General features: G+C 41.0%; 2 protein-coding genes across 2 annotated transcripts in view; both read left to right on the forward strand.

Moving 5' to 3' along the window:
• Positions 1–8362, forward strand: part of ITCH (itchy E3 ubiquitin protein ligase) — a 68641-nt gene extending 60279 nt beyond the window's left edge. Inside the window, exons 18-24 of the mRNA XM_056844458.1 lie at positions 74–207; positions 1900–2040; positions 3481–3601; positions 3943–4047; positions 5338–5434; positions 6705–6777; positions 8043–8362. Of these exons, the coding sequence (XP_056700436.1) occupies positions 74–207; positions 1900–2040; positions 3481–3601; positions 3943–4047; positions 5338–5434; positions 6705–6777; positions 8043–8142 (771 nt within the window). The 3' untranslated portion in view covers positions 8143–8362. The remainder of the gene's footprint in view (positions 1–73; positions 208–1899; positions 2041–3480; positions 3602–3942; positions 4048–5337; positions 5435–6704; positions 6778–8042) is intronic.
• Positions 8363–17258: 8896 nt separating this feature from the next.
• On the forward strand, positions 17259–23164 carry DYNLRB1 (dynein light chain roadblock-type 1). The gene is made up of 4 exons (XM_056844866.1): positions 17259–17286; positions 18462–18596; positions 20810–20977; positions 22980–23164. Exons 1-4 carry the CDS (start codon positions 17259–17261, stop codon positions 23021–23023), a joined length of 375 nt encoding a protein of 124 aa, XP_056700844.1. The 3' UTR covers positions 23024–23164.
• The last annotated feature ends 4445 nt before the right edge of the window (positions 23165–27609 follow it).

The following is a 27609-nucleotide window of genomic DNA, read 5'->3' on the forward strand; positions in this document are numbered from 1 at the left end:
GATTGAATGGATAAGGATTTCTGTTCAGTGAGATTGCTATATAAAATGTAATACCAGTTTCCATCTTTTGCAGGCATTGTTCCATGGGAAATTTATAGACACAGGTTTTTCTCTACCATTCTACAAACGTATCCTCAATAAGCCAGTGGGACTGAAAGATTTAGAATCCATAGATCCAGAGTTTTACAACTCGCTCATCTGGGTAAAGTGAGTTTCTGACTTCTTTGTCCTTGAAACTATCCAGAAATGTATCTGTGTATGTATGCTCAAGCAATACAAGCACTGTGACGTGAAACATGTATTAAAGCAGAACCAATATTTGACATTTATCAACACTTCCAATTGCACTGTTTGAATTTGAATTAGCCTTTTCCTAAGCAACTTTGTCTCAAAATTCAGGTGCTGCAAGCACCTTCATAATTTTGTGCTGCATCAGATACAGACCCCTAACATCAAATGCAGTTACGTGTCAGTGATCAAGTATTTTAAAAATATCATTACATAGCTTTGTTGATATTGAGCAAATACAGTTAAATCAACTGTTTCTTGGGCATACATTATGTATCATTTTTCCTTCTCTCACCTGCCGTGCATTGACCAACAGTTCCTTAAACTCTGAATTGGCTTTAATATCCAGAGTCTGGCACAGAAAAGAATTTTTAGGAGAATATTAATTTCAGCTGTATAGTGGATAAGTTACAAAATTTGGATCTAGGGAACTCCCATGGGAACAAGGCTCCCCATTTAGCCAAAGGGAGTCTATGGATCCAATGCCCTGTATTCTGTTTCTGCCAAGGTGTATAATTTCATTAGTGTGGACCCTTCATGATTTGAAGACTACCCAGTCCAAATAATTTTTATATGCTGTAAGTAAGTTTATTAAAATATTGTCTACAACTCTTGTATGATAACTGAAATAGAACTGTCCAGCATAAACATTGGCACTTAGGGAATAAGTGGACCCTGTTTGTAATCAGACTGCACCACAGAGAAGTCTGATACATTAAAATTTCAAGTACACCTAAAACCAGGTGAAAGAACTGCTTTGTTTAACTGTGGAGAAAGAAAGGAAGAGAAAGTATGAATGATTTATGCAGCATCTAAGTTTGGTGCATTGCACTATTCAGTTGCTAGTTTGAATTCTGGATCACATTTCTTTTTGATTAGAAACGAACTCTTATCTGCCTCATGTGCAAACTTCTTAGCTTTGCTTCTTGTTTGAAAGACAGATTCTGCAAGCTTACTCTGTGCAAAGTAGAGAATATTGCTGGGCAAGAGAGAGTATTGAGAGAGCATTAAGAAAATAAAATAGAAGACTGAAAGACTTTTCCCATATCTTTTAGACCCACCCCATGGTCAAGCTTGCTGCCATAATGGAACAGAAGTGTGAGCCATACCTCAGGTTGCTCACACCATGTGGAATGATACCCCCAAACAGCCAACAATTCCTATGATCACAGTTACTGAAAGAAATCATGTTGTGATTTACAGAATTGCCACTAGCAGTATCAGCACACCACTCAAGTTACCTTTCTCTACACAGCTGCTGGCCTGCACATTGCAGAGGATGACTCCCGAGTAGTCACATGGACTACTTCTCACCTCGGCAGTGTGATACATGTTGTGATGCAAATTTTGCACAAATTGACTTAAAAATATGAAATCTCACAGTAGAACCCTTCTTCCTCCTCCCTTGTTGTTGAAGAAACTAATTTAAAGAATTGTAACCTAATGTGGAACATTTAAACAGCACTGTTTAATTGGAAAAAAAATTGTCTTCTGTCCTGAACATAAAATTAATAGTGCTTATTTCCAAGGTCACATGGTTATGATTAGGGTGTACATCTTACAGAGAAGATATTTCTGTAGAGAACAACATGTAGCCTTTGTTTCTTGTAGGGAAAACAATATTGAGGAATGTGGCCTGGAAATGTATTTCTCAGTGGATAAAGAAATTCTAGGTGAAATTAAGAGCCACGATTTGAAGCCCAATGGCAGTAATCTCTTGGTTACTGAGGAGAACAAAGAAGAATATATTAGGTAAGTGCAAATTTAGTTTTCAGGTACAGTTTTTTGTTTAGTCTTTTTGTTATTACATTATTTAAGTATTTCTAGCCGGATTTTCTCCCTGAAGGGACTCCAAGCACCTCACAACAGCAAAAAAGAAAAACACAATGTAAATAAACTAGCAAACTGTGGCCTGGGCTGGTACAGGATTCAGTATCTGGCTTGCCCAAAGGCATCAGCTTGGAGCCATGGGCTATGAGCCAAAGGGCTCTTGCCTTAAAATGTAAGACCTTTTATTCAAGGTGTGGATCCTGGATATTTGGTTAAATGTTGGGGATGTCGCTCATGCTCAGTGAGCAGTTGATTTCTAAGATGCAGATTCTAAAATGGAACAATTCCAGGCAGGTTTGGGGTGAAGTTGTGTGGCTGATTATACATAACGTGGCCTGTTAATGTAGATCACTTTGCTTCAGCCCTTTGCTGAAAAAGTCCATAAATATAGCAGAGTTTAATTCACGTTTAGTGCAGAACAGATGCTGCAATAACTCACACTACTTTTCAGTCCTTTAAAAACTTGTATGTATATTTTAGCCTTCCTTGGTATTATTGAAGGTAGTTGCATCCTCTGGCTGCTGTCCCAACAGCACTTGTTTCCCAGTATAGGAGCACCCTGGAAAAACTTTTGTCTTGTTTGTATGCATGATTGCATGGAAGAATTGAGTGTAAAATTGGCACCAAAAGAATTCAGAAAGAGCGACTGCTGAAGCTTTATTCCCAATGCAACCTTCCTGAAAATGCATTAGGATGCTATTGTAGCATAGGAGGCTGAGTTTACTGACATAGGCCACCAGCTTCCAACAGACAAGTCTGCTTATGCTGTATAATACAATCAAGGCTTGCTGCCGTATCAGTGACGCTATTGCTGAGGGACTCTAGCTTGATGTTCCTCATTTCGCATGCACATCATTCCCAAAATGCCTTTCTCCTCAAAACAGAGAGGTTATCCATTATTTCCACCTAGCTTTGTGAAGCAGACAGCCAACTTTTACACTGGGAGAGCCACAAATGTTTGAAATTGTAGAAATGAAAGCCTCAGGAGACCATCCATTCCAGATGTCTTTCCCAAAGGAAGGACCATTCATTCTGTATGCCTGCACAGAACAGTGTGACATAATTACCCATTTTATATCTTAGAGTTTCCTGCTCAGAGCCCTTTTTCCCACTGGTGCTGTCATTAGTGGATCCATTCTGCTAACAGTGATGCTTTCCTCTAACACGATGAACCGTCCCTAATGCAAGATGTTCTGCTGACGACTAAAGATCCTCTTGCATCAGGAGAAGGTTCATTGTTCCAAAGGAAAGCACCACTGTGGGATGCAATCCTATTTTAATGGATTATCCATGACATAAAGTTGGCAGTGTAAGTCAATGGGACAGTTTTTGAATGAATAACCGTGGCTTTTGTTACTGTAGGCTCGTAGCAGAATGGAGACTTTCCCGAGGTGTCGAAGAACAGACCCAAGCTTTCTTTGAAGGCTTCAATGAGATTTTACCACAGACGTACTTGCAATACTTTGATGCCAAGGAACTAGAGGTAAGGTGGTCTTTAGAGTGTAAGATTTAACCAAGAAATTTGTAGCATATTTTAATCCACTGGAAAGATAAAAAATTAAAGGGGGCAGTTGCAATTGGGTTGGCCTGCCTCCTTAAACAGGCAAGCTCAAACAGGTCTTTCTTATGCTATCTATATGACTCATCCAAAGTAGGATACTATTGTTAATATGGTTTTGTACTTGGGTGATTAAATTAGCTTTATTTTAACAAGAGAAATACATCCTGAATGCATTATCTCTTCTAAAAAAAAAGTAATCCTGACAGGTTTTTCTTATACTTAACCACAACTGCTAACTGATGTCAACCTTTCTGTTTACAAAGGTGCTTTTGTGTGGCATGCAGGAGATTGACTTAACTGACTGGCAAAGGCATGCCATCTATCGGCATTACACCAGAACAAGCAAGCAAATTGTGTGGTTTTGGCAGGTTTGTATTGCTTTAACATCGAAGATTTGTATACAGGTTATGCTGGGAGTCCAAGCTTTGTTCACGACCTGAGTTCAGTCCCGACGGAAGTTGGTTTCAGCTAGCCGGCTCAAGGTTGACTCAGCCTTCCATCCTTCCGAGGTCGGTAAAATGAGTCCCCAGCTTGCTTGGGGTAAAGGGAAGATAACTGGGGAAGGCACTGGCAAACCACCCCGTGAACATAGTCTGCCTAGAAAACGTTGGGATGTGACGTCACCCCATGGGTCAGGAATGACCCGGTGCTTGCACAGGGGACCTTTACTTATGTTAGCACCAACACTTCACCACTGAGTCATCTCCAGGGAACTACTGGTTCCTGTTTGAAAAATTGCCAAATTATTATCCCTGTAAATTTGGATTACAGGTGACCATCAGACTGTACTATCTGCTGTTTGGTTAGTGTCACAGCAGCATGAGCTATTGTTGGTGGGTGTTAGCCCTAGGCAAGTTCATTCCTTTTCCATCTATACCCCCTCCTTGGTGACCTTGTGCATGTCACAGTCTTTCAGCCTCTGTTGCCAGTCTGTAAAATGTGAACAGTAGTGGCTTTCTCATCAGAATGATGTGAGAGGACAGTAAAAGTATTTTAAGCAATTTAATATTGCTTAAATTTATTTAATAAGTGTTTATGATCAAGCCAAACTGATCATTCAAACAAGGTTAAGGTGATCAGATTAAAAATCATCATAAATAATTGTTGACAGATAATCACCAAAGCAAAATATGCTTTGAATTTTTTTTGTAGTTCTGTTATGTGGTTGCTGCTTATAGTTACCTACTACTTACTGTAAGGTTCAAAGGAATCTGGAATTACTTTCTGTAGCCAGCCAGGATTGTGATGAAAAACATAGAGATACAGAAGTACCTGGTTACATAGTTAGACGTAGCTAGTCTTGGAAAAATGTTTTCTACTCATGCAGGATTTGTTTGTGCGTGTTCCCCCCCATTTATACCTCTTTAAGGCATGTTATAGTGAGATATATCAGACCACACTAGTGTTGTGTTCGTTCATATAATGCCTAAGCTCATAAAAGTAATCTTCTGTGCTGATCTTCAGCATTTTTCAAAATTAGTATGGGTAACCTACCTGGCTGCATCTCTTTTTTTAAAAGAAGCCTGCAGTAAATGCAGTTGTAAACAAATTATTCCTGATCGAGCTTCTTTCATAGCGCTTGCTTGCTTGTGCCCATTCAGGGGCACTAGGGATGGAATGTGTAAGTGTATAGCTTTTTAAAATGCATTCTCTTTCAGTTTGTGAAGGAAATAGATAATGAGAAGAGAATGAGACTGCTACAGTTTGTTGCTGGAACATGCCGATTACCAGTTGGAGGATTTGCTGATCTTATGGGTATGCAAAACTGTTTGTACGAAATGCTTGAGAGCCAATGTGCCTGCTGTGTTTGGGATCTGGGTTCAAAACCCTATAATATGTAAATGGTGGGATATTTTGGTAAATTGTCTGCCTGCTTCTGTCTGTCTGTTGAATAAGACTTAAGAGTTTCAAGGCTTTTGTGACAAGGAGGGACCTAAAGCATTTGGCAAGTTAAATGATCTCTGTCTTCATAATGGATGGCAGTTTCACAATTTTGAGGAACCACAGCCTATATGATTCTGTTGATCTGCTGATGGCTGAGCTTGCTTCAGAACCTTTCCTTTAGTACTTTGAAGGGTGTTTTACCATCCTTACTTTGTCAAATAGAGTGGGTCAAAGCTGAGGTGCCAGAAAACTGTCACAACTGGTTTGTATTTTATTTTTTTGCCCTGCTTAGCTGCTTCAGTTGGAAAAGCAGTCCAGTTTTGAGTATCCTGGACTGAATATAACAGAGCTCCAGAGGCTTTAGTCTATTTTCTTCAACTCTTATACAATTAACGCTACTGATAAAACTGTCGGGAGGATGCCTGCTTTTGGTCAGCACTGAGAATGTATACCCTCCACTGCCACCTGTTAAATTTTGATAGTGACCACGTGTTTCTTCCCCTCTTAAGCTCCAGAAAGGACCCCGTGTGAATTACCACCAGCACAGAGCAAAATTGCTTTGCATTGATGCAACACAGCAATGTCATATACTATGCTAATTTGGCACGTCTGTCCTCCCGTGCTGTCTGTTGCAATCCTGTTATAAAAGGCTGTTGCCCAATAATGAGGAGTTTATTGGAACCTTAAAGGCTAGGATAAAAACTGCAGTAGCCTTTAAGGTGCCTCTCCTGCTTGTTTTTGCTGCAACAGACCAATATGGCTAACTTTTTGGAATCGTGCCCATTGTTGAATACATAATGCCAATGTAACTGTCCTTATGTGGAGTGCCCTTAGGATGGATGATACATCAGTCATCCCTGTGTTGTCCCAGCTATGCAAGAGCTTTGTGTGATAACTATTTTGCCACATGTGTCTGTGATGGCAATGCCAGCTCCTTTCTGGAAAGGACTTGGTGGCTTAAATAGTACAGCCGGTGCCCTCTACTGCCATCAATGTAATACATCTGTACTTGCCTTTCTAACTGAAAGCTAAGTATTCATCAGCTGCTGTGTTTACAGAATGGATCATACTATGGGAAAACTGGATAGTTTCCATTTTGGTATAATATCTTAAATCTGAAATGTGGTGTTTTTAATTGTAGGGAGTAATGGACCGCAAAAGTTTTGTATTGAAAAAGTTGGTAAAGAAAACTGGTTACCTAGAAGCCATACTTGGTGAGTACACTTGCATTAGATGAGAAAACAGTGGTTTTGCTTGGTTTTTACTATTGCTGTTCTAACAAGGGATTGAGAGCACTTCATGCAAAACCTCTTTGCTGTGCTCTGAAGAATGTGGCAGATGTATATGAATGTGCCACAAGCTTGTCAACCCATCACTGACGTTCATCACAGAGCCATGACTTACTGCAGCTTCTTGCCAAGGACATACTTGGTGGCAAATTTGGGTTTGCCTCTGTTGTGATTTATGAAATCAGAACAAAGGTTCATGTTTAGAATCCGATCAATACTTGATGCTGAGAATATAACCTGGGTCCACATCCTTAACACAGACAACAAAGGATCCTATGTTTCCTTTAACTAACTATTTTAATTAATTTCCTTTCTATTTTTCTAAATAATATTTCCTCAAAGCAGCAAATATAAACTAAAATTATAATAAATGCAGCAAACAAGTGTAAGCCAGCAGCAAGATGTAAAAAAAAATTAAAAAAAACCCAGAACAAAACAAGGAAACAGGCAGTGCAGCAGTATGGGAAACAGCCAAACACTTGACAAAATAAGTTTTGGCATCAATGATGAAGGTGCTTAGCAAACCCTCTATAGAAAAATATTCCAGAAGTATAGTGTCACATGATAATGAAGCTTTAAATACCCTTTGTAAGACAACCCTTTTCCAGAACGCAGGACTTGAAGTTTGCCCCCTCTCAGAATTAAGTGTTGCTCATAGATGGAGTTATAAAGATATTGAGTTCCATCATACTTAACAGCACAGAAGATGGTATAACCCTTGTGCTGTAGTGCTGTGCCCCAGAAAGACCATTGTCTTGTTGCACAAAAGACGTTTCTGTTCAGCCATGGAGCTCACAGGTTGACCTTGACCCAGTCACTATCTCAAAGTTGTTATGAGGCTAAAATGGGTGAAGGAAGCAGCTGTGTGTATGCTATCTTGACCTCCTTGGAGAAATAGTAGGATAAAAATGTGATAAAACATAATCACATAAACATTAATGAACAATATATTCCTAAACAGAGGGAAAATGAAGCAGATTAATTCAGAAGGTAGGCATAAGTACAGTTATAGTATTTTCCTTCTAACCAGACTGCAGCTGTGAGACAAGTGGGCATTGTAAAGCCAGAGGAATGTCTCCCATTCTTTAATCTGTTAATAGTATTGTTAGGAATGTTCGTCACTGTGTGGTTGGATGTGTGTGTGTGTGTGTGTGTTAGGAATTCAAATGGAAATTTGTGCTTATTTTCAGTTTCAACCGCTTGGACTTGCCACCATACAAGAGTTACGAACAACTGAAGGAAAAGCTTTTGTTTGCCATTGAAGAGACAGAAGGATTTGGACAAGAGTAACCATTGGTGGGATTTGCACCCAAAGAACATGAATTCATATATGGTGTGCATTCTTCTCTGCCTCTGCTTGTTGCACATCTTACTGTAAAGAAGACTTGACCTTAATTTTATTTAATAATTGCTAGTGTGTAAGTAAATGGATGTTACCCTGCAATGTTATGCCCACTAATTAATGATTTCTGCTTAGTCAGTTGGGAAATCCAAAATGATACATCTGTTTTTTAAAAAACCTAACAGGAGGCTTATTGTATTTCTGGATCTTGGGTTGTGTTCATTAACTGGGATTATTATTATTTTTTAAAAAACCTACTTCCATTGTCTTTCCATTTTAGTAGCATCTCTTTGCTGCTGATGCACTGGAAAGTCCATTGGTAGCTGCAGTGCTGCAGCATCCTTATTTCTTATAGCACTTGCTTACAATCAGCTGGGGATACTGCAAGCAGATCCCCTGCTTGTGTGAACCATTTCTTACCCAAGCGTGGCATGACTGTTTCTTCTCTTCCCAAAGCTTCTCCCCATGTCATCTCAGCCAGCTGTGTAGGTAGGCATGTGGCGCAAATGTACACATCCAAGGCTCGGCACTGTTAAATTTTAGTACAAGGATCCCATTCATCAGGTTTCTCTGTATTTGAGTTTGTTCCCACCCAATCTGTGCATTTCAACTTCAGGTTGTTTACGGTACACCAGGGGGAACAAAACATGGGGCCTGTCTGATGAATTCATTTGTAGATTAATGGGCTAACACATAAAAATGGCCTTTGGACTAGACTTAGCTGTTCATGCTAGGCTGTTTTTCTTCTGGAAGAAGGGATACGGCTTACTAGCTACCAGTAAAAATAAACAGGATTCTTGTGGCACTGTAATGACCATTTTTTATTCCAGTGTCAGCTTCCATAGGATAGGTCTTGTTGCTGGAGAAAAAAGTTGTAAATAGCAGAATCGGACAAGAAACCCCAAGGGCACCTGGTATGATACAATTATGTGAAAGTCAGATGTAATCAAGGAAAGTATAAAAACTGTAAGAGCAGTAATTGATAATAATGCAGTCTCCCTAGTTTTTCTAAGCTCTTTAGCACTTGTCATGGTTCAGGAAGCCCAGGTCACTTTTAAATCATGGGAGATGGAGTCCAACTTCTTTTTTAAGGAGTTCTCATTTTACTCATTGCCTTTTTGACTGGGCTGTTCACAGCTTTTGGCTTCACGTCAGCCTTGTGGGGACCCAACACACATAACTGACAAAGTGGGCTCTTGTGCACTAAAAGTTATGCCTGAAATAAAAAACCTTCTTAGTCTTGAAGTGCTACAAGATTCCCATTCGTTGCTACAACTGAATGACTCAGCTGTCCGTCTGGAATTCGTTCCTACTGTGTCCTAAACATTGCTAACAAAGCTACCACTTGAACTTTTCTGACAAAACTGAGGTGCAGCAATTCACAGACCTTGTCCTTGCAAAGGCAGTTTCTGAAGACTTCCAAGTGTTACTTTAGAATATTTAGTAACTCACCAAAGAGTAGAAATGGTGCATCCTTAAAACTTGCTCTCTAGAGCAGCTTCCCTTTGGCACTTGAACATATTTTGTTTATCACAATCCCCTTGCTTCCATTGCTACTTATGACAGTATTTTAAAATACACTCCTGTTTTGGAACGAAAGCACTTTGTTCTTGTCCCCAGCTTACTGCCTTGTATCCTTTCCTCCAGGTTGTTGTATTTCAGAGGTGTGCATGCTGCTTTAAACCTCTACAGGAGAGATGGTGACATTTGAAACAACAATAGTGCATGCTTATATACCAGTACTGCTCTATTGTGTGAGGGGAGCAACAGTTCTTTGAAAGCTGGCCAAGATGGTAAAGAACTGACATAGGGAGCTCTTGTTTTGGTAGCAAATATCCATCCAGAACAGAGGGGGAGAGCAGGGTGCGATTCCAGGCTATTGAAAGCCATTTTTGTAACTGCCTGATCTCGAAAGCTTTTCTGTGAGGTCATGTACACTGTCCGCTTTCCTTCAGTCTGTACTTGCAAGAAAGAAAGATGGCAGGCAGGGTACATTTTAAAGAATACCTATAAAAGTTGTTCTCTCCCAATAATGACCCACTTCTTTCATCGGTAGAGGATGTTGCAGGGCACTTGTGTGAATTCTAGGGCTATGTCTGCTTATGGCACCTGCTGGAACACCTGATAGGTGTATTAGAAATATAGCTGATGGGGGAAGAAAAAGCCTTAGAAATACTTTGTGTATTGATTTTAATAAATCTTAGATATCTAACATTTATAAGACAGAAATGGAATTAAATTAAGTGAGGTAACGAGTAACTATGGCAAATAGTTTGTGTTCTGCATAATGTTTCTTGATTCGTATAGGGACCTAGAATAATGTTAATGTATAAATATCACTCAAAAGGCTTTCTGCCCTATATTTTTAAATAAAGGATAGCTCTAATTGAAACTGCCGAAGCCCTAGTTATATAGGGCATGGCTGATTAATATTTTTATGGTTCAAATGTTTAGTTCAGGAACAGGTAAATGCTTGTATATATTTTTGCTGTCTGGAGTCTAGCTTGTTCAATTTCTTTTAATTTAAACGGCAAACTTGTTTGTCTTGACTGCTGTATTCGTGGGAAATGGGGGCTGGATATCCCAAGCACAGGAAAGTATTTTCAGCACTCAGAACAGAGGATATTTAGCAAATGAAATCTTGACCATGAAGTGTTGTTTCAAATAGATATATTGTAAGCATTTTGCTAGCAATATCTCTAAAATCAGAATGAAAGTTTGCTTTTAAAGTCCCCTTTGCCTTGTAAATTCTGTTTATGCCATGTTATGTTGCAAAAATAAAAAGTAATTTGAGCAGTTGGTGCACTCTTCTCATTGTGGTAACCTGGGAGACTTGTGGAAATACAGTGCTGCTTGCTGGGTGGCTGGCTGGGTAAATTGGTCTGTGAACAACATTTCCCACAAGATTAGAACTTTTCTGCATAAACCAGATTCAGCAGTTTATAGACAGCAATAACTGCCACATGCTGTTGCATGCTTATAAAGAAGGTCACAATCTAATTTGACACACAACTATCTGAAACTGCCTTATAAAGACACTTCTGTATATTGATCTTAATTTTCTCTAAGCCTTATCTTTCTAAAAAGCTCAGGATAGGTTGTATGAAATCTGCATTTCCAGTTCAGTGCATAAGACTTCATGACCCATCACCACTTTATTTCAGACAAAACTGCTGATTCACGATCTTCGTATATACGTATTGCAAAAGGTTTGAAACAGGCTGCTGTCAGTGCATTGGTATCTCCAGCCCCTTTTGTGAGGTGGTTGCATTTTTTTTCCAGAATCATTGTTTATGTATAATTAGTACACAAACTGGGATCAGAGGCACTGGACTGTAAAATACTGTACTGGAATCCCATTGTTGAATTTTCCTTGAACTGTAACTGCAAATACTCAGGTACCTGTCAAAAGTCTCTCACCAAGTCAAACTTTTATAAAAGTTCTGAAAAGCTGGTATTGGTTGTCATTACTTGTAGTGTGTGAAAAGTTTCTCTTAAAAGCCTTGAAGAGCTCAGCTGTCTCCTTGATTATCATTCACCTCATCATCCCTTCAGTGGAAATGTGTGCCATACAGGGTTTTTGTACCAGTTCCTTTGGTTTAGGTGGGGTGACAGCAGTGATGCTCTGCTGTGAGCGGAGTGCGAAGATGTGCCATCCTATTTTCGAAGGATGTAATGGGGTTTGGAATTAAGAATACTTGCAATGTCTCTGCGTGTGTGACAGAGAAAAGGAGCTTCTCTGGGTCATTGTTTTCCTCTTGCTCCACACTGCCATTATGTGTCTTTATATGTTTGGACTTGGGCCAGAACCCTTTGAAGGGTTCTAAAAGGTAAGGTAAAGGTCCCCTGTGCAAGAACCAGGTCATTTCTGACCCATGGGGTGACGTCACATCCCAACGTTTTCTAGGCAGACTTTGTTTACGGGGTGGTTTGCCAGTGCCTTCCCAAGTCATCTTCCCTTTACCCCCAGCAAGCTGGGTACTCATTTTACCGACCTCAGAAGGATGGAAGGCTGAGTCAATCTTGAGCCGGCTACCTGAAACAGACTTCCGTCGGGATTGAACTCAGGTCTTGAGCAGAGCTTGGACTGCAGTACTGCAGCTTACCACTCTGCGCCACAGGTTCTACATGGCTGTAATCCTCTTGCATTGTGCTGGATCCCTAAAAAACTGGTCTTTCTCATTTGCTTGAATCCAGCAGAGGGTTCATGTCCCCCAAGCAGGAATACATTCTCTGGGTTGCTATGAGAGACCGTAGGTTCAGCTATTCTGTCCTCTTAAAAGTTAGGTTACAGGATAGGCACAGAGTCTTGCTTCAAACCTCAGCTTGACCATAGATTTTTTTTAGAGCCCTATGGCTATGATTTGGGACTGTTGGGGTGTGATGAGTTAAGGAGAAGCACCCTTGGGAAGAAGGCAAAGGGCTTGGAGCCCTCCAAGGCTGGGAAGGTCTCTATTGCCACCAGCAACAAATTGACTTAATAGGCTGTTTCTTGCCCTTTTTGCTATCAGTTCTGGGAGTTTGACAGGCTCAGGTACTGTGGACAAAAACACACACACTTGGATGGAATGTTAGCTGCTATACCGGTATACCTGTATGTTCAAATAAATCTTATTTCAGATTAAAAGTTTATTTAGACACAAAAAAAGGAGGCACGGGTGGAAATGGAATATGTTTAACTAGAGTCATGGGTTTGTATATAAGACAAAAATGAAATCATAAACACACCAGACTAGTTAAACACATTTTCTGATATCTGAAATACCTTGTGGTTGGTGGTTTGAACACTTGAGGTTCAATCTTCCACCAGCAGAGACAGAGCAGAACAAAGTCGACAGCTAGGTGGCCTGATACACAATTTAGAGCCCTGTTAACCAACCAGCTAAGTTCCAGTGGGCAAATGGGAGAGCTCTTCCTCACTAGGGTTGGGTAGTTTTCCAAAGACAATCTAGAGGTCCTGGGGACCACTTACAAGACATTCAAGCTCGCCAACCACGGCTATGATGTTTCCCTGAAACCCCTGGAGTTTGGGATATCTTTCTCCCTGGATGTGCCATCAGCTTACTCACTGAGTCTTCCTGCTAGCGGTGTTATGGGGAGAATTGCCTTTCATGAAACTTAGTGTTTTTTTTAGATACTCATTGATTCATCTTCTTTCCTTTAAAACAAGGGATTTCTCTTCAATGCACCCTTTTGTGACTTCAGCCCTTGCAGTTGTTTTGTGTTTTCACTAGAGTGGTGCTCTAATAGAAGGGTAAGAAGATTTGGGAAGACAATGCCTGGGCATCTACAGAATGAAATTGTGAAATATTGTTGCGTTTCAGAGAAAAATAGGGTAAAGAGTAATTAAGAGGATTCCTTTGAATAAACCTACTTTTTGCCAGCGGGCAGCATCAAGGGATTTGGTGATACAGGCAAACCATTTCATTTTCAATACAGAAGGGATTTTAAGGAGAGATGATGGGTCACATGGGAAAAGAAACTTAATTATAAGGTCGGGATTTTTAAAAAGTTTTGGACTTGAATTATTTGTTTTTGAGTTGGAAACTTCACTGATTCTTCTGTGGAATCACTGTCATTCATCATTCCATTAAGAGGAGTGTTCAAACAGCTAAGGGCTTAAAATAACCCCCTCCCTCGAGTTAAGGTAAAGGTCCCCAGGTCATTCCTGACCCACGGGGTGAGATCACATCCTGACGTTAGGGGTGGTTTGCCAGTGCCTTCCCCAGTCATCTTCCTTTCCCCCCAGCAAGCTGGGTACTCATTTTACAGACCTCGGAAGGATGGAAGGCTGAGTCAACCTTGAGCCGGCTACCTGAAACCGACTTCCATTGGGATCGAACTCATGTTGTGAGCAGAGCTTGGACTGCAGTACTGCAGCTTACCACTCTGGAGCAAAAAAGTATTATCATTCTCGGCCGGGGACCTGTGCTATCCTGTTCTAATCCAATGCAGCATGAATTCAGTGCATTAATTCTTGCTTTATTTTGTGTCTCCTCAAGAATAATGTCATGTTAGAGTCCAGAAAATATCTCAAACCTCTCGGTAGTTTTGTTTGTTTTCCAAAGAAAAGGCATGCTACCATTATCTGTGTGTCACTGGCCACCAAGACTAGGTTAATTCATGCCATCGTATTCCCTATTACTATGGATGGGTGTGAAAGCTGGACAGTGAAGAAAGCTGATAGGAAGAAAATAGATTCCTTTGAAATGTGGTGTTGGAGGAGAGTGTTAGATTCTGTGGAATGCCAAAAAAACAAACCAGTGGGTTCTAGATCAAATCAAGACAGTCATGCTAGGAAAAGTTGAGGACAGCAGGAAAAGAGGAAGACCCAACAGGAGATGGACGGACTCTATAAAGGAAGCCACAGCCTTCAATTTGCAAGATCTGAACAAGGCTGTCAACGATAGGACATTTTGGAGGACTTTCATTCATAGGGTCGCCATGAGTCGGAAGCGACTTGACGGCACTTCACTCACACTCACACACACACCATTATCTGAGCTTTCCAATCAATCGAGGAAAAGCGTGCACCTCCTCTTACAGCAGTTACACAAATCTGTCCCGCTTTTTGCGAGCGCGTTTCCCAGCCGCTCTCCCCCCTTTTTTGTGTGTGTGCCGAGGACTTCCGGTCTGATGGAGGCGCAGGAAACGATAGGGGTTCCCGAACCCTCAGAACCCGCCTTTCGCCTTTGACGATTGGCTGAGCTCTCCGTCCGCGCGGAAGACTGGGAGCGGCGCGCGTGCGCTCACGGTCACAGAGACGGGGTCCCGAAGGTGTCCAACTCTCGCCTTGCAAAATGGTGAGTAAAAGCGAGGGGGGGGAGAGGAGGGGCGTTCTCGAAGGGTCGTTTCTTCTCTTCTAAATTCTGATAGTAAAAAAGAGCAAGAGTCCAGGAGCACCTTAAAGACTAACAAAAATATTTTCTGGCAGGGTAGGAGCTATCGTGAGCTCATGAAGTGAGCTGTGGCTCACTAAAGCTCCTACCCTGCCAGGAAATATTCTTGTTAGTCTTGAAGGTGCTCCTGGACTCTTGCCCTTTTCTACTACTGCAGACAGACTCACACGGCGACCCACTGTGAATTAAATTCTGATAGAAAGAGGGGGAGACATTGCTTTTGGCTCTGGTTTGAGCCCCCTTAGGAGTCGAGGGAGGGGGTGGGAACCTCCCTGGGTGGAGATGGGTGACCGAACAAGGCACCGTGGGGGAAATAAGCAGCCCCTGGGCGGGCCCAGTTACCACCCTCTATGGTGCCGCAGCAGTATTTCTGTTTTGACTCATCGGCATTGTTCGGATCTTGTGCATTCCATATGTGGCAGTCATATTGTATTATTGGATGTATTCACGTATTGTCGTCCTTGTTATGACAGTGTCCCTACAACCTCATTGGGATTAGCGCCCTGTTGTATGTCGTAGCATTGCAAGGGACCTTGGAGGCCATCTAGTCAACAGCTTGCTCCATGCAGAAAGACACAACAGTCAGCGTCCCTGACAGATGGCCATTCAACCTCCGCTTACAGGTCTCCAGTGAAGGAGAATCCGCCATCTGCTGAAACAGTCTTTTCCAGTATTGAACAGCTCTTAAATTCTGTTGTGGCACTGGGATTTAGGCAGTTTAACAATGCTTTATATTCTGGTTATTGCTAACCTGAGAAAATTAGTATTAGTCTCAGTGTACTACACTATGGTAAATTAACACTTTATTAATGACCACTATGGCTTTTTATATATTCTCTGAGTAACAGTTACTTTCTCATTCCGGTTGACAAAGAATTATTTGTGTTTTTAACGTTTGTACATTTACCATACTGACTCTCAAACTAGCTGAATAAAATGTTGGGTATAATGACCTACGAACTCAACTTGATCTGCTATGTTACTAGCTATTCCACATTAGTCCCTTGTTATAATTTGTTGTAGTCTGCAGCACATTTTCATAACAAGAAAACATACACATTCCATTCTGACTGTAAATTTACATTTTTTTCTACAAACAGTTGCTATGTTTGACAACCCATATGATGCAAAACTAAAATGTCTAACCCCATGGAATGATTTAATTTACATCACAGTTATAGTTTGCAAATTGCTCCGATACTCTGATTTCAGTTATCCTGGCAATATACTAACAGGAAGCAAGTAATGATTGCACTCAATTTTCATGGGGGAGAGAGAGACTGTTCCTGTCTCCATGCGATCTGATTGTTTAGGGAGTGAATTGATAGCCACGTAGGCATTGGGAAAGCCAATCTTACCTATATATGTTGTCTCTAATTTTTTTTAAATTACACCATTTATTTGCTCCTGCTTGTCCACAGTAGAAGTTGTTCTGCAATTGTGGGCCTCCCTGCAATTAATGTAATTAATCTAAACTGTAAGAGTATTAGTGATAAACATGTCAGACCCTCCACTTGTGCTGCCCACCACTGAACCATGATGCTCTTTTAGCTGGACGGGTTGGCTGTCCAGTTTTTGCAAACTCAGCAAAACTAAACACTGGCCCTGTGCATCACAAATTACAATCTGGCAGAGCTGCTGACAGCCTCAATGGTCCCTTGAACAGAGATTCCACCTCCCTCCTCATGACCTTAATTCAAACTAAATATCACAACAGAACAAATCACTTGGATTCCTGATACCATGAATTGAATACTAATTGTTTATTAGGTAAGAAACAGTAAAGGGACAGGAGGTTGTACTTAATTTATGATTTGCACTGTGCAGATTGCAAAAGAAGGCAAAAAAGACACACACACAAAAGAGCAAGCGGAGTCAGAAAGACTCCCCAGCGAAGGGAACTAGCCAGAATACTGGAATGTACTGTAAATTATGTACAGGTTAGACACAAATTACCTGGGAATATGCCACATTGAATGAAGAGAGACAGTCTCTGTCAAGAAGTACTCAGCTGAAAAAAAATACTTTAAAATATTTCTGCTCACCCAAAACAAAACAAAAACCCAGCTCACAGCAACATAAAGATGCTTAATAGGGAATAAAATTGGAGAGATGTGAAAAGTTAGCCAAGTCCTCCCAGGTCACAAGTTAGCCAAGTCCCCCAGATGTCCCCCAAGATTGTTCCTGCAACAGGTATTTCCTTTCCTCTGCCACAGGAGGCTCTAAATTTTTAATTGCCAATACAATAACATTATATCATTATAATGTTATAACCTGTAGATCAGGTTCTCAGAATTCCCATTAATTGGAAAAAAGTCTCTGGTCCCTTTCCTAGCAGAGATAGAAGGGAAATGGCATATCTATGCAATGGAAAGGGCTAGAAACTGACTTTTAAAAACCTGGGAATTCAGAGAACCTGATACACATGGACCCCTGCAATTTTGTGCCCCCCCCTCCAGTGACCCTACGGTCTGGAACACATGGCTATTATGTGCATATTTATTTACACCGTTTATACCCCCTCCTGTCTTCCCAACTGGAATCCAAAGTGACTTACATCATTCTCCTCTCCTTCATTTTATCCTCACCTCTCCTTCATTTTATCCTCACAACTCTGTGAGATAAGTTAGGCTGAGACTGATTGGCCCAAGGTCACCCAGCAAGCTTCCATGACACAAGTGAGGACTTGAGCCTGGGTCTTCCAGATCCTAGTTCAACACACTAATCAGTATAGTACATCTTGGTATACAATAAGCAGGCATCTAGTGGTACCCTGAACACTAACAAAATTTCCTTGCTGCTTAAGTCTTTGTCAACTAAAGCTACTTCTTCAGATGCAATGTAGTGGCTCCTCATTAGGCATACCTTTCACATGGGAGGTAAGAAAACGAACATACTCCATGGTCAAGGGAAATGTAGGAAGTGTAGAGTAGAATGTAATTCTGCGAAGTGCAAATATAATCAAGAAAAGTGCAGAGGATATTCACTGGTTATGCTTAGCTAGGTAAAACCTCCAATGGATGAGGAATCACAGGGTTCTGTTAAGATGGTTAATGCTGGTATTACCTAAGAAATTTCATATCATATCATGTGCAGAGCAGCCAGAGAGAAAGAAAGAGATTTGTTCATAAAATGAGTCAGGATTTTACCTCCATCTTTTTGCCAAAAGTCTATGAGAGCTGTATGCTGTACCTTCTGTAAAGTTTGAATTTTGTAAGGAATGCTGCTTGGAAAGATAAAATAAACACATTACTGGCTGCCAAGGGCTTCATTTCAGGTGCTGGGAGCAAAAGTACGACCTTAAGGAGAAGCTTAAGCACAGGCATTTCTCTTTGAATACTCTTCTGTTTTGAAATGTCTTACTGCAGAACATTATCTGGAAACAAACTGCATCTTCCATGACAAACTAGCATATTTTTTCCTCCAGGCTGAGGTGGAAGAAACCCTGAAGAGAATTCAGAGTCAGAAGGGAGTCCAAGGAATCATTGTTGTTAATTCAGAAGGTACTGTGCCATTAAAACCATTTTCAGTTGTTCGTTTTGGTTACACAGAATCAACTACATATTTCTTTATAAATTGATCACATCCCCTTCCCCCAAGATTAACAGTCTTGTCTGGGAAGGAACAGTTAAGAGCAGGATACCAGCACAAAGGTAGTTGAAACCCCCCCTCCCCAATCTTTCAACTTTTAAAAAAGTAATGCAAAAACAATGGGATTATGAATCTCTGGTCTCTTGTATCACAGTTAATATGGGCATCACTTTTTAAAAGGTAAAAGCGAACAGTCTAGTCCTCATTACTGAAACAATATGTTTGAAAGCCAAAGCTTGGAGTGTGTGCTGTGTGTGTGATTGGAAAGATATGTTTATTGGACATGTGTGAATGTCTGCATGAATAAGGCCCACTTTCCAGTCTGGTCTATATTCACTTTGGAGAACCCTCAGAATAAGAGAGAGCTCTGTCTTCCACCACCTCTTACTCCTGGTCTAAAAGAAGCTGCAGATTTGCATCTGTTTTAATAGTTTTTATGGTTTTTTAAAAAGTATTTTACTCTGGTTTAGAATCACAGAATCATAGAGTTCAAAGGGACCACCAGGGTCATCTAGTCCAACCCCCTGCACAATGCAGGAAATTCACAACTATCCCCCCCACACCCCCAGTGACTCCTACTCCATGGTTTTAATGTTTTTAATGTTTTTAAAGATACAGTTTTATTACATACGTTTTTAATATGTTAGCTGCCTTGGTGACCCTTATGAGGGCATATAAAAAGGAGGGGTATAAATTTTGTAAAATAGATAGAAAATAAATATGCCTGCTTATAAGGGAATGACCTGCATATACTTAATAATTATTAAGAGATCATTTTTGACAAAGATGATTCTCCTATGCAAGGCTTGTGTGGAGGGAGGATCTAGATGTATTGTGGGGAACAAGCACTTAAAATAATATCAAGCATTCAAGATAATTCCAAATACTAGAAACACCCTTTTCCCAAATACCCACACATTTGGTTTATGTTACAGTTCATCAAGCCAATGTGAGTCAGTTTCTGCTCTTGAACTCCTGTATAAATTGGTTGATGTGGATGAATGTGAGAAGCTGAGCTAAAGGGTGTGTGTGTGTGTCTTGGAAATAACTTTGTAGCCAGTAGCCACACTGGAATGCATTGCGTCGGCTGTTCCATTTAAGTTTCCAGTGCTGTAGCTCTCTTAATCTGCTGCCGCAAAAATAAACAGGTGTCTTGTGGCACCTTAAATTTTCATTCTAATGTAAGTTTTGACTTTTCATGGACTAGCGCCTGCCTACACTGCAGTTTAGTTGAACTGATTACAGTTGCTGTACTTAATAATGAGGGTTACCGCACTTGTATTCCCAGCGATGTATTAAGAGTTTGAAAACGTTATAAAAAATACTGTTCGCACTTTGTTTGGCCCCTTTAGCTGTGAAGACGTCTTCCAACCATTTATAAGCCGTGGTATCCAAAAACCCTTTTAAAGCAATGTTTTTTATAACATTTTCAAATTAATACATCGCTGGGAATACAAAGTGCAGTAACCCCAAATGAAAAGGAATAGTCATGTTATTGTGCTGCAAACTAAACGTTTTACCACAATACGTTTGTTAATCTGTGAGGTACTGGTAGGCTATTAGTTGTTTAAAAATTTGCCTAGCAAATAAAGGACTTCTGCATGCATGACTGACAGCCTGATAGTTTGCATGTTCACTCACAAGTAAGCCCCATTGAGTTTACTGGGGCTTACTCACAAGTAAGTGTGTATATCAGAGTGTAGCCAGAATTTCTTTATATATTGGTGTTGAGGGAGATTGCCTATCACTAAGAATCTCAGGTAGCTTCTCAAATTCTTTGTAATAAGATTGCTGCAAATACTAAAGTTTATAAAACAAGGACAAAACTTTCTATTCATTTTGGATGCTGTGTCCTTGAAAGGGAGGCACGTTTTCTAACATGAGAAGCATGCTTCCTCTTAATGGGTACCATATTCACATGGGAAGAAAGCAGTTCTGATAGTTGTGTTCATACAACCAAGCTATTGAGTTAAAAACACTGATGTGTGAATTGACTCTTGGGTGGCAAGGGAATTTAATGTCCATTGTATTTATTGAGGACCTGTAGTTGGGGTTAGTCTAGAAGAATTTATGAGGAAGGAATGTCCTAGCCTAATTAATGCACAGCATCCTTGGCACTCTGCAGGTATTCCCATTAAAAGCACCATGGACAACTCCACCACTGTGCAGTATGCAGGTTTGATGCACAACTTAATCATGAAGGCCAGGGGCACCGTGCGAGACATTGACCCCCAGAATGACCTCACCTTCTTGCGGATTCGTTCCAAGAAAAACGAGATCATGGTTGCACCAGGTAAAACAGAAGACAGCTTCAGCTTTAAAATCATGAAGTGGAATTTGCTTGCCTCAGAATGCATGTCATATGTCTGTCAATTTTCTTTGTACTATGCTCATTCTTCAAGGAGGAAAGAGCCAGATATCTGCCAGGCCCAAGTGATCTTAGCTTCACAGATGCAGTTATATAGAGCACGTTTAGACGGTTTTCTGGGGGACTACTGTATTCTTAGAGTGCTAAAAATGACACTTCTGCTGAATTAATTATGGCCTTGAATCTATTCAAATGGCAGCAAGTTCCAGGGGCAGCACTGTCCATATTGTTTCCCTTTGAATAACAAGGTACTGGAAACTTGATAGCCAGCATGGTAAACTGGTTAGGCTATCAGACTAGGACCTGAGACAACTGGATCTAAGTCCCTGCTCTACCATAGAAACTCACTAGGTGATCTTGGGCCCATCACAATCTCTTGGCCTAACCTACCTCACAAGGTTGTTATTGGGAGGCTAAAGTGGAGAACAGTGCGATAAGCTACTTTGGGTGCTCACAAAAGCGGGATATAAATACAAGAGTAAAATTAATATTAAGTTTTGGCATTTTTGTAACGTATGGGTTTACTTACAAGTGTATTATTGGAGCACAGATAGAGGTGAAAGGGCACTCCTGTGAGGTAGCAAGTTCACTATCCCATGTCAGATCCTGAGAGAGAGAGATCCTATCCCCCAAGGTGTTTCAGCCAATTGACAGCTGTCTCTGTGTGTGCGTCGCAGAGTAATCTGATACAGTAACTGGCTGTTAGTGCCACAATATTAATTTAGAGATGAGGCCATCACCACAAAAGCGGTGACACAGAGACTTCCTTAACACCATTCTCATCCTAGCCACACCTACTTTTCAATCATTTACAGTCATCTAAATGGCAGACATTTTTCCATACTTTTTCAGAATTTTTTAAAATTAAAAAATAAATGACAGGCAACATGAAGAGGATTTGTTATTGAAAGCGAGCAAGTCTGTCAGACACACATCCCCTTCTGATGACAAGCCCCAGAAAACGAACAGTCCAGTCCTGTGCAAAGTTAAGCACAGGGGAAGAGCAGAGGTCCCTAACTTCGCCAGGCTTGTGGATAGTGGGATTTTGAGGGAGAGTGGTGGGTTTCACCACAATGGCTGCCGCAAGAAGCAATTACAAAATGTTGGAAGGTTCCAAGCTAAGCACACTCATAATGAAACAGCTGTTTCCAAATACACACTGCTCGCAGACCCAAAGGCGGTGCCTTCTGGAACATTCTGAAGTACCTCCTGCGTCAATAAAGAGAAGAAACCCCAGAACTGGCTCTTTCCATTGGGGAAGAAGCAAGTCGGCACCATGGTGCCCATTGATCCTGTGTTGGAGATCACTGTCAAAGAGCATTGAAATCAGTGGGGTTTGGGCACACCTCAGTTTACATAGGATTGGCCTGCATATTTTGCTGATAGACAGTCATCTATAACATAGACAGTGATAGACAGCTGAGAGCCAGCGTGGTGTAGTGGTTAAGAGCAGTGGTTTGGAGCAGTGGACTCTGATCTGGAGAAGTGGGTTTGATTCCCCACTCCTCCACATGAGTGGCGGAGGCTAATATGGTGAAATGAAGTTGTTTCGCCACTCCTACACATGAAGCCAGCTGGGTGACCTTGGGCTAGTCACACTCTCTCAGCCCCCATCTACCTCCCAGGGTGTCTGTTGTGGGGAAGGGAAGGTGATTGTTAGCCGGTTTGATTCTTCCTTAAGTGGTTGAGAACGTTGGCATGTAAGAACCAACTCTTCTTCTGTGATCTAGGGGCAATCAGTTTGTGGAGGAGGGGAAAGGAATTGGGTGGAAAGTAGCGGCAGGTGACTTTCTCAAGTGAGATGTCAAAGGTTTTACATGTGAATGAAAACAAATCTGCATTGCCGTTATAAACAATATACATTAAAAAAATCTTATGTGTGAATTAACAATAGAAGGCTTGAAAATGATTATTTATTTCCTTGCAGATAAGGACTATTTCCTGATTGTTGTTCAGAACCCAACTGAATGAAAGCTTCCTATGAAGATCTACAACTCCTTATACCCAAATGCATCTTTTTATTTAATATCCAAAACAGCCATTAGTATTTTACTGCTTGTGCCACCTTAATAATGAATAAGAGATCCTTTTTTATTGTGAGCATATTAATATGACTGAAGTGTCATTCCATGAAGAAGTCTAATGATGAAATCAGGGTGACTTAAATGTCAAAAAATAGATAGGTTTGTTAAGAATGTAATCTAATTAACATTGCTATTGTCTGTATATTTGTAATCCCTAAATAAGTTTTTCTTTTTGTCCCTTTTTTATTTTGTTGTTTATTTAAATATGGAGAGGCCTTTTCTTTTGAAATAAATGAAAAACCTAATTAAACATTACTTTGGTGTATGCCTTTGGCTTACTCAGTTTTGGTAAAAAAAAAAACGAAGGAGGTTAATTCTCCTTTGGATTGGTCATGCAAGCCCTGTTTTCCTTTCAGAAGTCTTTCAGTGGACAATCACTACCTTATGTTACTGTCTACTTACTATTTACTAAGGCAATGTTCTCTTAAGGTTTTTTGCATCATTATGTAGCTCATTTATGACCACCTGTTCACCACTATCCATAAGAACAGCTCTGCTGGATCAGACCAGTGGCCCAACTAGTCCAATATCCTGTTTCCCACAATAGCCATCCAAATGCCTCCAGGGAAACCACACAGAGGGACACAGAGGCCAAATTATCCCTATGTTGTTACTCTCCCCAAACATACACATACACACTACCTCTGCACAACTGGTATTTAGAAGTAAGACTGGAGGTCTGCGTGGTGTAGTGGTTAAAGAGCAGCGGACTCCAATCTGGAGGACCAGGTTCGATTCCCCACTCCTCCACATGAAGCCTGCTGGGGTGACCTTTGGCCAGACACAGTTCTCTCAGAACTCTCTCAGCCCACGCAGAGGCAGGTAATGGCAATCCACCACCAAACGTCTCTTGCCTTGGGCAGTGAATCAACGACTTTGGATCTTGAGAACGTGACTCTTATGGCACTTGGCCCATGGAATTTGATGGATGACCTCTGAGCTTCACTGTCTCTTTGACTCAAGTTACTGGTCTACACAATGGGTAACCTGTCTCCTTGGGATTATGAAACACTTTGTGGACCAATAATTAATACATGGATCATTTTGAGAAGTTGATTATACATTGATAAAATGCATGTTTTCTTACTTGTTTGGGTAATTTATCCATTATGGTTATTGCCTTTAAAGAGAAGAAAGTATGAGATGGCACTATCTTTTGATAGAAAATATTAAGTCACACCTGTGTGCCCATTTAACACACTACTTTGCTTTAAACTCCTAACTTATTTACAAGAGTGCACCACAGGAAGCTGGAATCTGTGACGGTTTCCTGCTGAGTGTATTTATGTGATACAATGAGTCACATACATACTCATCATGTTTGGGGGTACACCTAAGAGTTCTCAAAAGAGATGTGCTGGAGTTGAAGCCAGATGCTCATTAATTTAATGTATGTAGGGGTTAGACCTGGTGCTGACAACCAGGTTTATGATCTGACCTCTGGCACAAATTCATTTTTTAAATCAAAGTGGGTAGCCGTGTTAGTCTGTTTGTAGTAGTCAAAAAGGGCAAGAGTCCAGTAGCACCTTAAAGACTAACAAAAATATTTTCTGGTAGGGTATGAGCTTTCGTGAGCCATAGCTCACTTCTTCAGATACAGCTAGAATGTGAATCCCTTGGTCTTAAAGTAGAGGAACAGTATGTAAATGTGAATAGCAGGCTTCATTGGATTAGGTGTGATATCAAAAGAGTCTGTGATGTCCAGGGGAGAGATGGGTGTGGAGAAATCAGCATTGGTAATGGGCCATGAATGCAAGGTCTTTATTCAGCCCAGGTAAATGCATTGACTTTAGTTTGAATATCAACTGTAATTCAGCAGTTTCTCTTTCCAATCTCCCTTTAAAATTCCTTTGTAAGAGAACTGCTACTGTTAAATCTGCAACAGAATGTCCTGGAAGGTTGAAATGTTCACCCACTGGTTTTTGAATATTGTGGTTTCTGATGTCAGACTTATGTCCATTTAATCTTTGTCTAAGAGACTGACCTGTTTGTTCAATGTAGATTGTGGAAGGGCATTGCTGGCATGTGATGGCATAAATCACATTAGAAGATGAGCAGGAATATGAACCTGAAATAGTATGGCTGACATTGGTGGGTCCAGAGATGGTGTTCCTAGAATCTATATGAGGGCAAAGTTGGCACCTCGGTTTGTTGTAGGCCTTGGTGCCAGAGTCCATGTTCTTGTTAAGTAGTTTATCATCATGGGTGAGAAGTTGTTTTAGGTTAGCCGGCTGTCTGTAAGCAAGAAAGGGACATCCCCCCAGTGCTTCAGCGAGGGAAGTGTCACAATCCAGCATTGGTTGTAGGTCAATAATACGTTGGACTGGTTTTAGTTGGGAGCTATAAGTGACAACCAGAGGTGTTCTGTTGTCGTTCTCTCTGGGCTTATCTTGTAGTAAGTTGTGCCTGGGTATCATTCTGGCCTTCTCAATCATCTTTCGCACCATATCTGCAGGATATTGTAGTTGCAAAAATGTTTGCTGTAGGTCTCTCAAGTGTGTATCTCTGTCTGAAGGATTGGAGCAGATGCGACTATAGCGTAGGGCTTGGCTATAGACAATGGATTGTCTGATATGGTTGGGGTGGTGGCTGGACGCATGTAGATACGTTTGCCGATCTGTCGGTTTCCGGTACAATGTGGTGCTTGTGTGTCCCCCATGGATCCGTACTGTGGTGTCTAGGAAGTTGATTTCTTGTTCGGAATAATTCATAGTTAGATTGATGGTGGGGTGGAAGTCGTTGAAAGCCTGGTGAAATCTTTCAAGGGCTTCTTTGCCATGAGTCCAGACAAAGAAAATGTCATCAATGAACCTCAGGTAAAGGAGAGGTGCCAGTGGGTATGAGTTCAGAAAACGTTCTAGATCTGCCATGAAAATGTTGGCATATTGTGGAGCCATGCGAGTTCCCATGGCAGTGCCACTGATTTGAAGGTATAAGTCCTTACCAAACCGGAAGTAGTTGTGAGTGAGAACAAATCTGCAGAGTTGTGTAACCAGATCTGCAGTGTTGCTGTCAGGGATGGTATTTCTAATGGCTTGTAGCCCGTCGTCATGGGGGATGTTGGTGTATAGAGACTCCACATCCATGGTGACTAGAATGCTGTTTTCTGGGAGACAGTTGATGGACTGCAGTTTCCTTAGGAAGTCTGTGGTGACTCGGACATAGCTGGGGGTATTAATGACATATGGTCTCAGAAGGGAGTCCATATATCCTGATACTCCTACGGTGATGGTTCCAATGCTCGAAACAATGGGGCGTCCAGGGTTGCCAGGTTTGTGTATCTTAGGTAGGAGGTAGAAAGTGCCTGCTCGAGGTTCCTGAGGTGAATCCATATCAGTTCGTTCCTGTATATGTTTTAGTAATTTCTTCATGATTTTGTTGAGTTCTCGCTGGTATTCCTGAGTGGGGTCTGTGGATAGCAGCCTGTAGAAACTGGTGTTTGAGAGCTGTCATTCAGCTTCTTGTATATATTTAGTTTTGTCCATTATGACAATGGCTCCTCCCTTGTCAGCTTGTTTTATTATAATAGTTGGATTGTTTCTCAGGCTGCTTATGGCATTCTTCTCTGTACAGCTGAGATTGGATCTTGAGTGGTGTTTTCTGTTGATTATTTCAGTTTGGGCTCGACGGCGAAAACATTCAATATACATGTCCAGTGTAGTGTTGCAGCCTTCAGGTGGAGTCCACATGGAGTTCTTCTTTTTATGGTGTTGGGTGGGAGCCAATTGATCATCCTTATATGGTTCAACGGTGGGAATGTGAGGAGGTTGTTCAGGAGTAGATTGTTGAAGCTGTGAGGTCTGTTCCTGTGTATTCTGTTCTGTATTGTGGTAGAAATATTCCTTCAACCGTAAACGGCGAAAAAATGCTTCCAGGTCTCCACAGAGTTGTACTGTCTCTGTGGACTTGGTGGGGCAGAAGGCTAGCCCTCTTGAAAGGACAGATTCCTCTGCCAAGCTGAGGGTATGTTGGGAAAGGTTGACAATATTGTTGGTGGAGTTGTTGTGTCCAGAAGTGTCTTGTAAAAGGTTGGAGAGTTTCTTATCTTTCTGTTTTTGTAGAGAAGACAGTTGCAATTTGTAGGTGTCCCTTCTGTTATGAAAGGATTCTGAAACAGGTTGATTATATAGGGAAGAGTCAAGTTCAGCAAGCTTTTCCTTGATCTGTTTTTGTTTCCAGTATAGGATGCTGATCAAATGTTTTTTTAAAGGGATAGATAAGATGACAGATCTAGATAATAACAGATATTCAATACAGCTTTGATAAAATTTTGCTGGGTTTCTAAGTGAATCCCACGGGACATATCCTGGTCATGTTTCACGATAATCCCATATAATAAAATAGCAACAAAGGAGAACCCCCCCCCAAAAAAAAAAGTGGAATAGGAAATGGCAAAGAGCAGGACTGCAAGTTTGCTAATAATGTAAGGATTCTCTGTAAGAAACAAGCAGACGGTGGTAGTTCCATACTAAA

This window comes from Euleptes europaea, chromosome 2 (assembly GCF_029931775.1).
Source record: "Euleptes europaea isolate rEulEur1 chromosome 2, rEulEur1.hap1, whole genome shotgun sequence".
NCBI classification, from domain to species: domain Eukaryota; kingdom Metazoa; phylum Chordata; class Lepidosauria; order Squamata; family Sphaerodactylidae; genus Euleptes; species Euleptes europaea.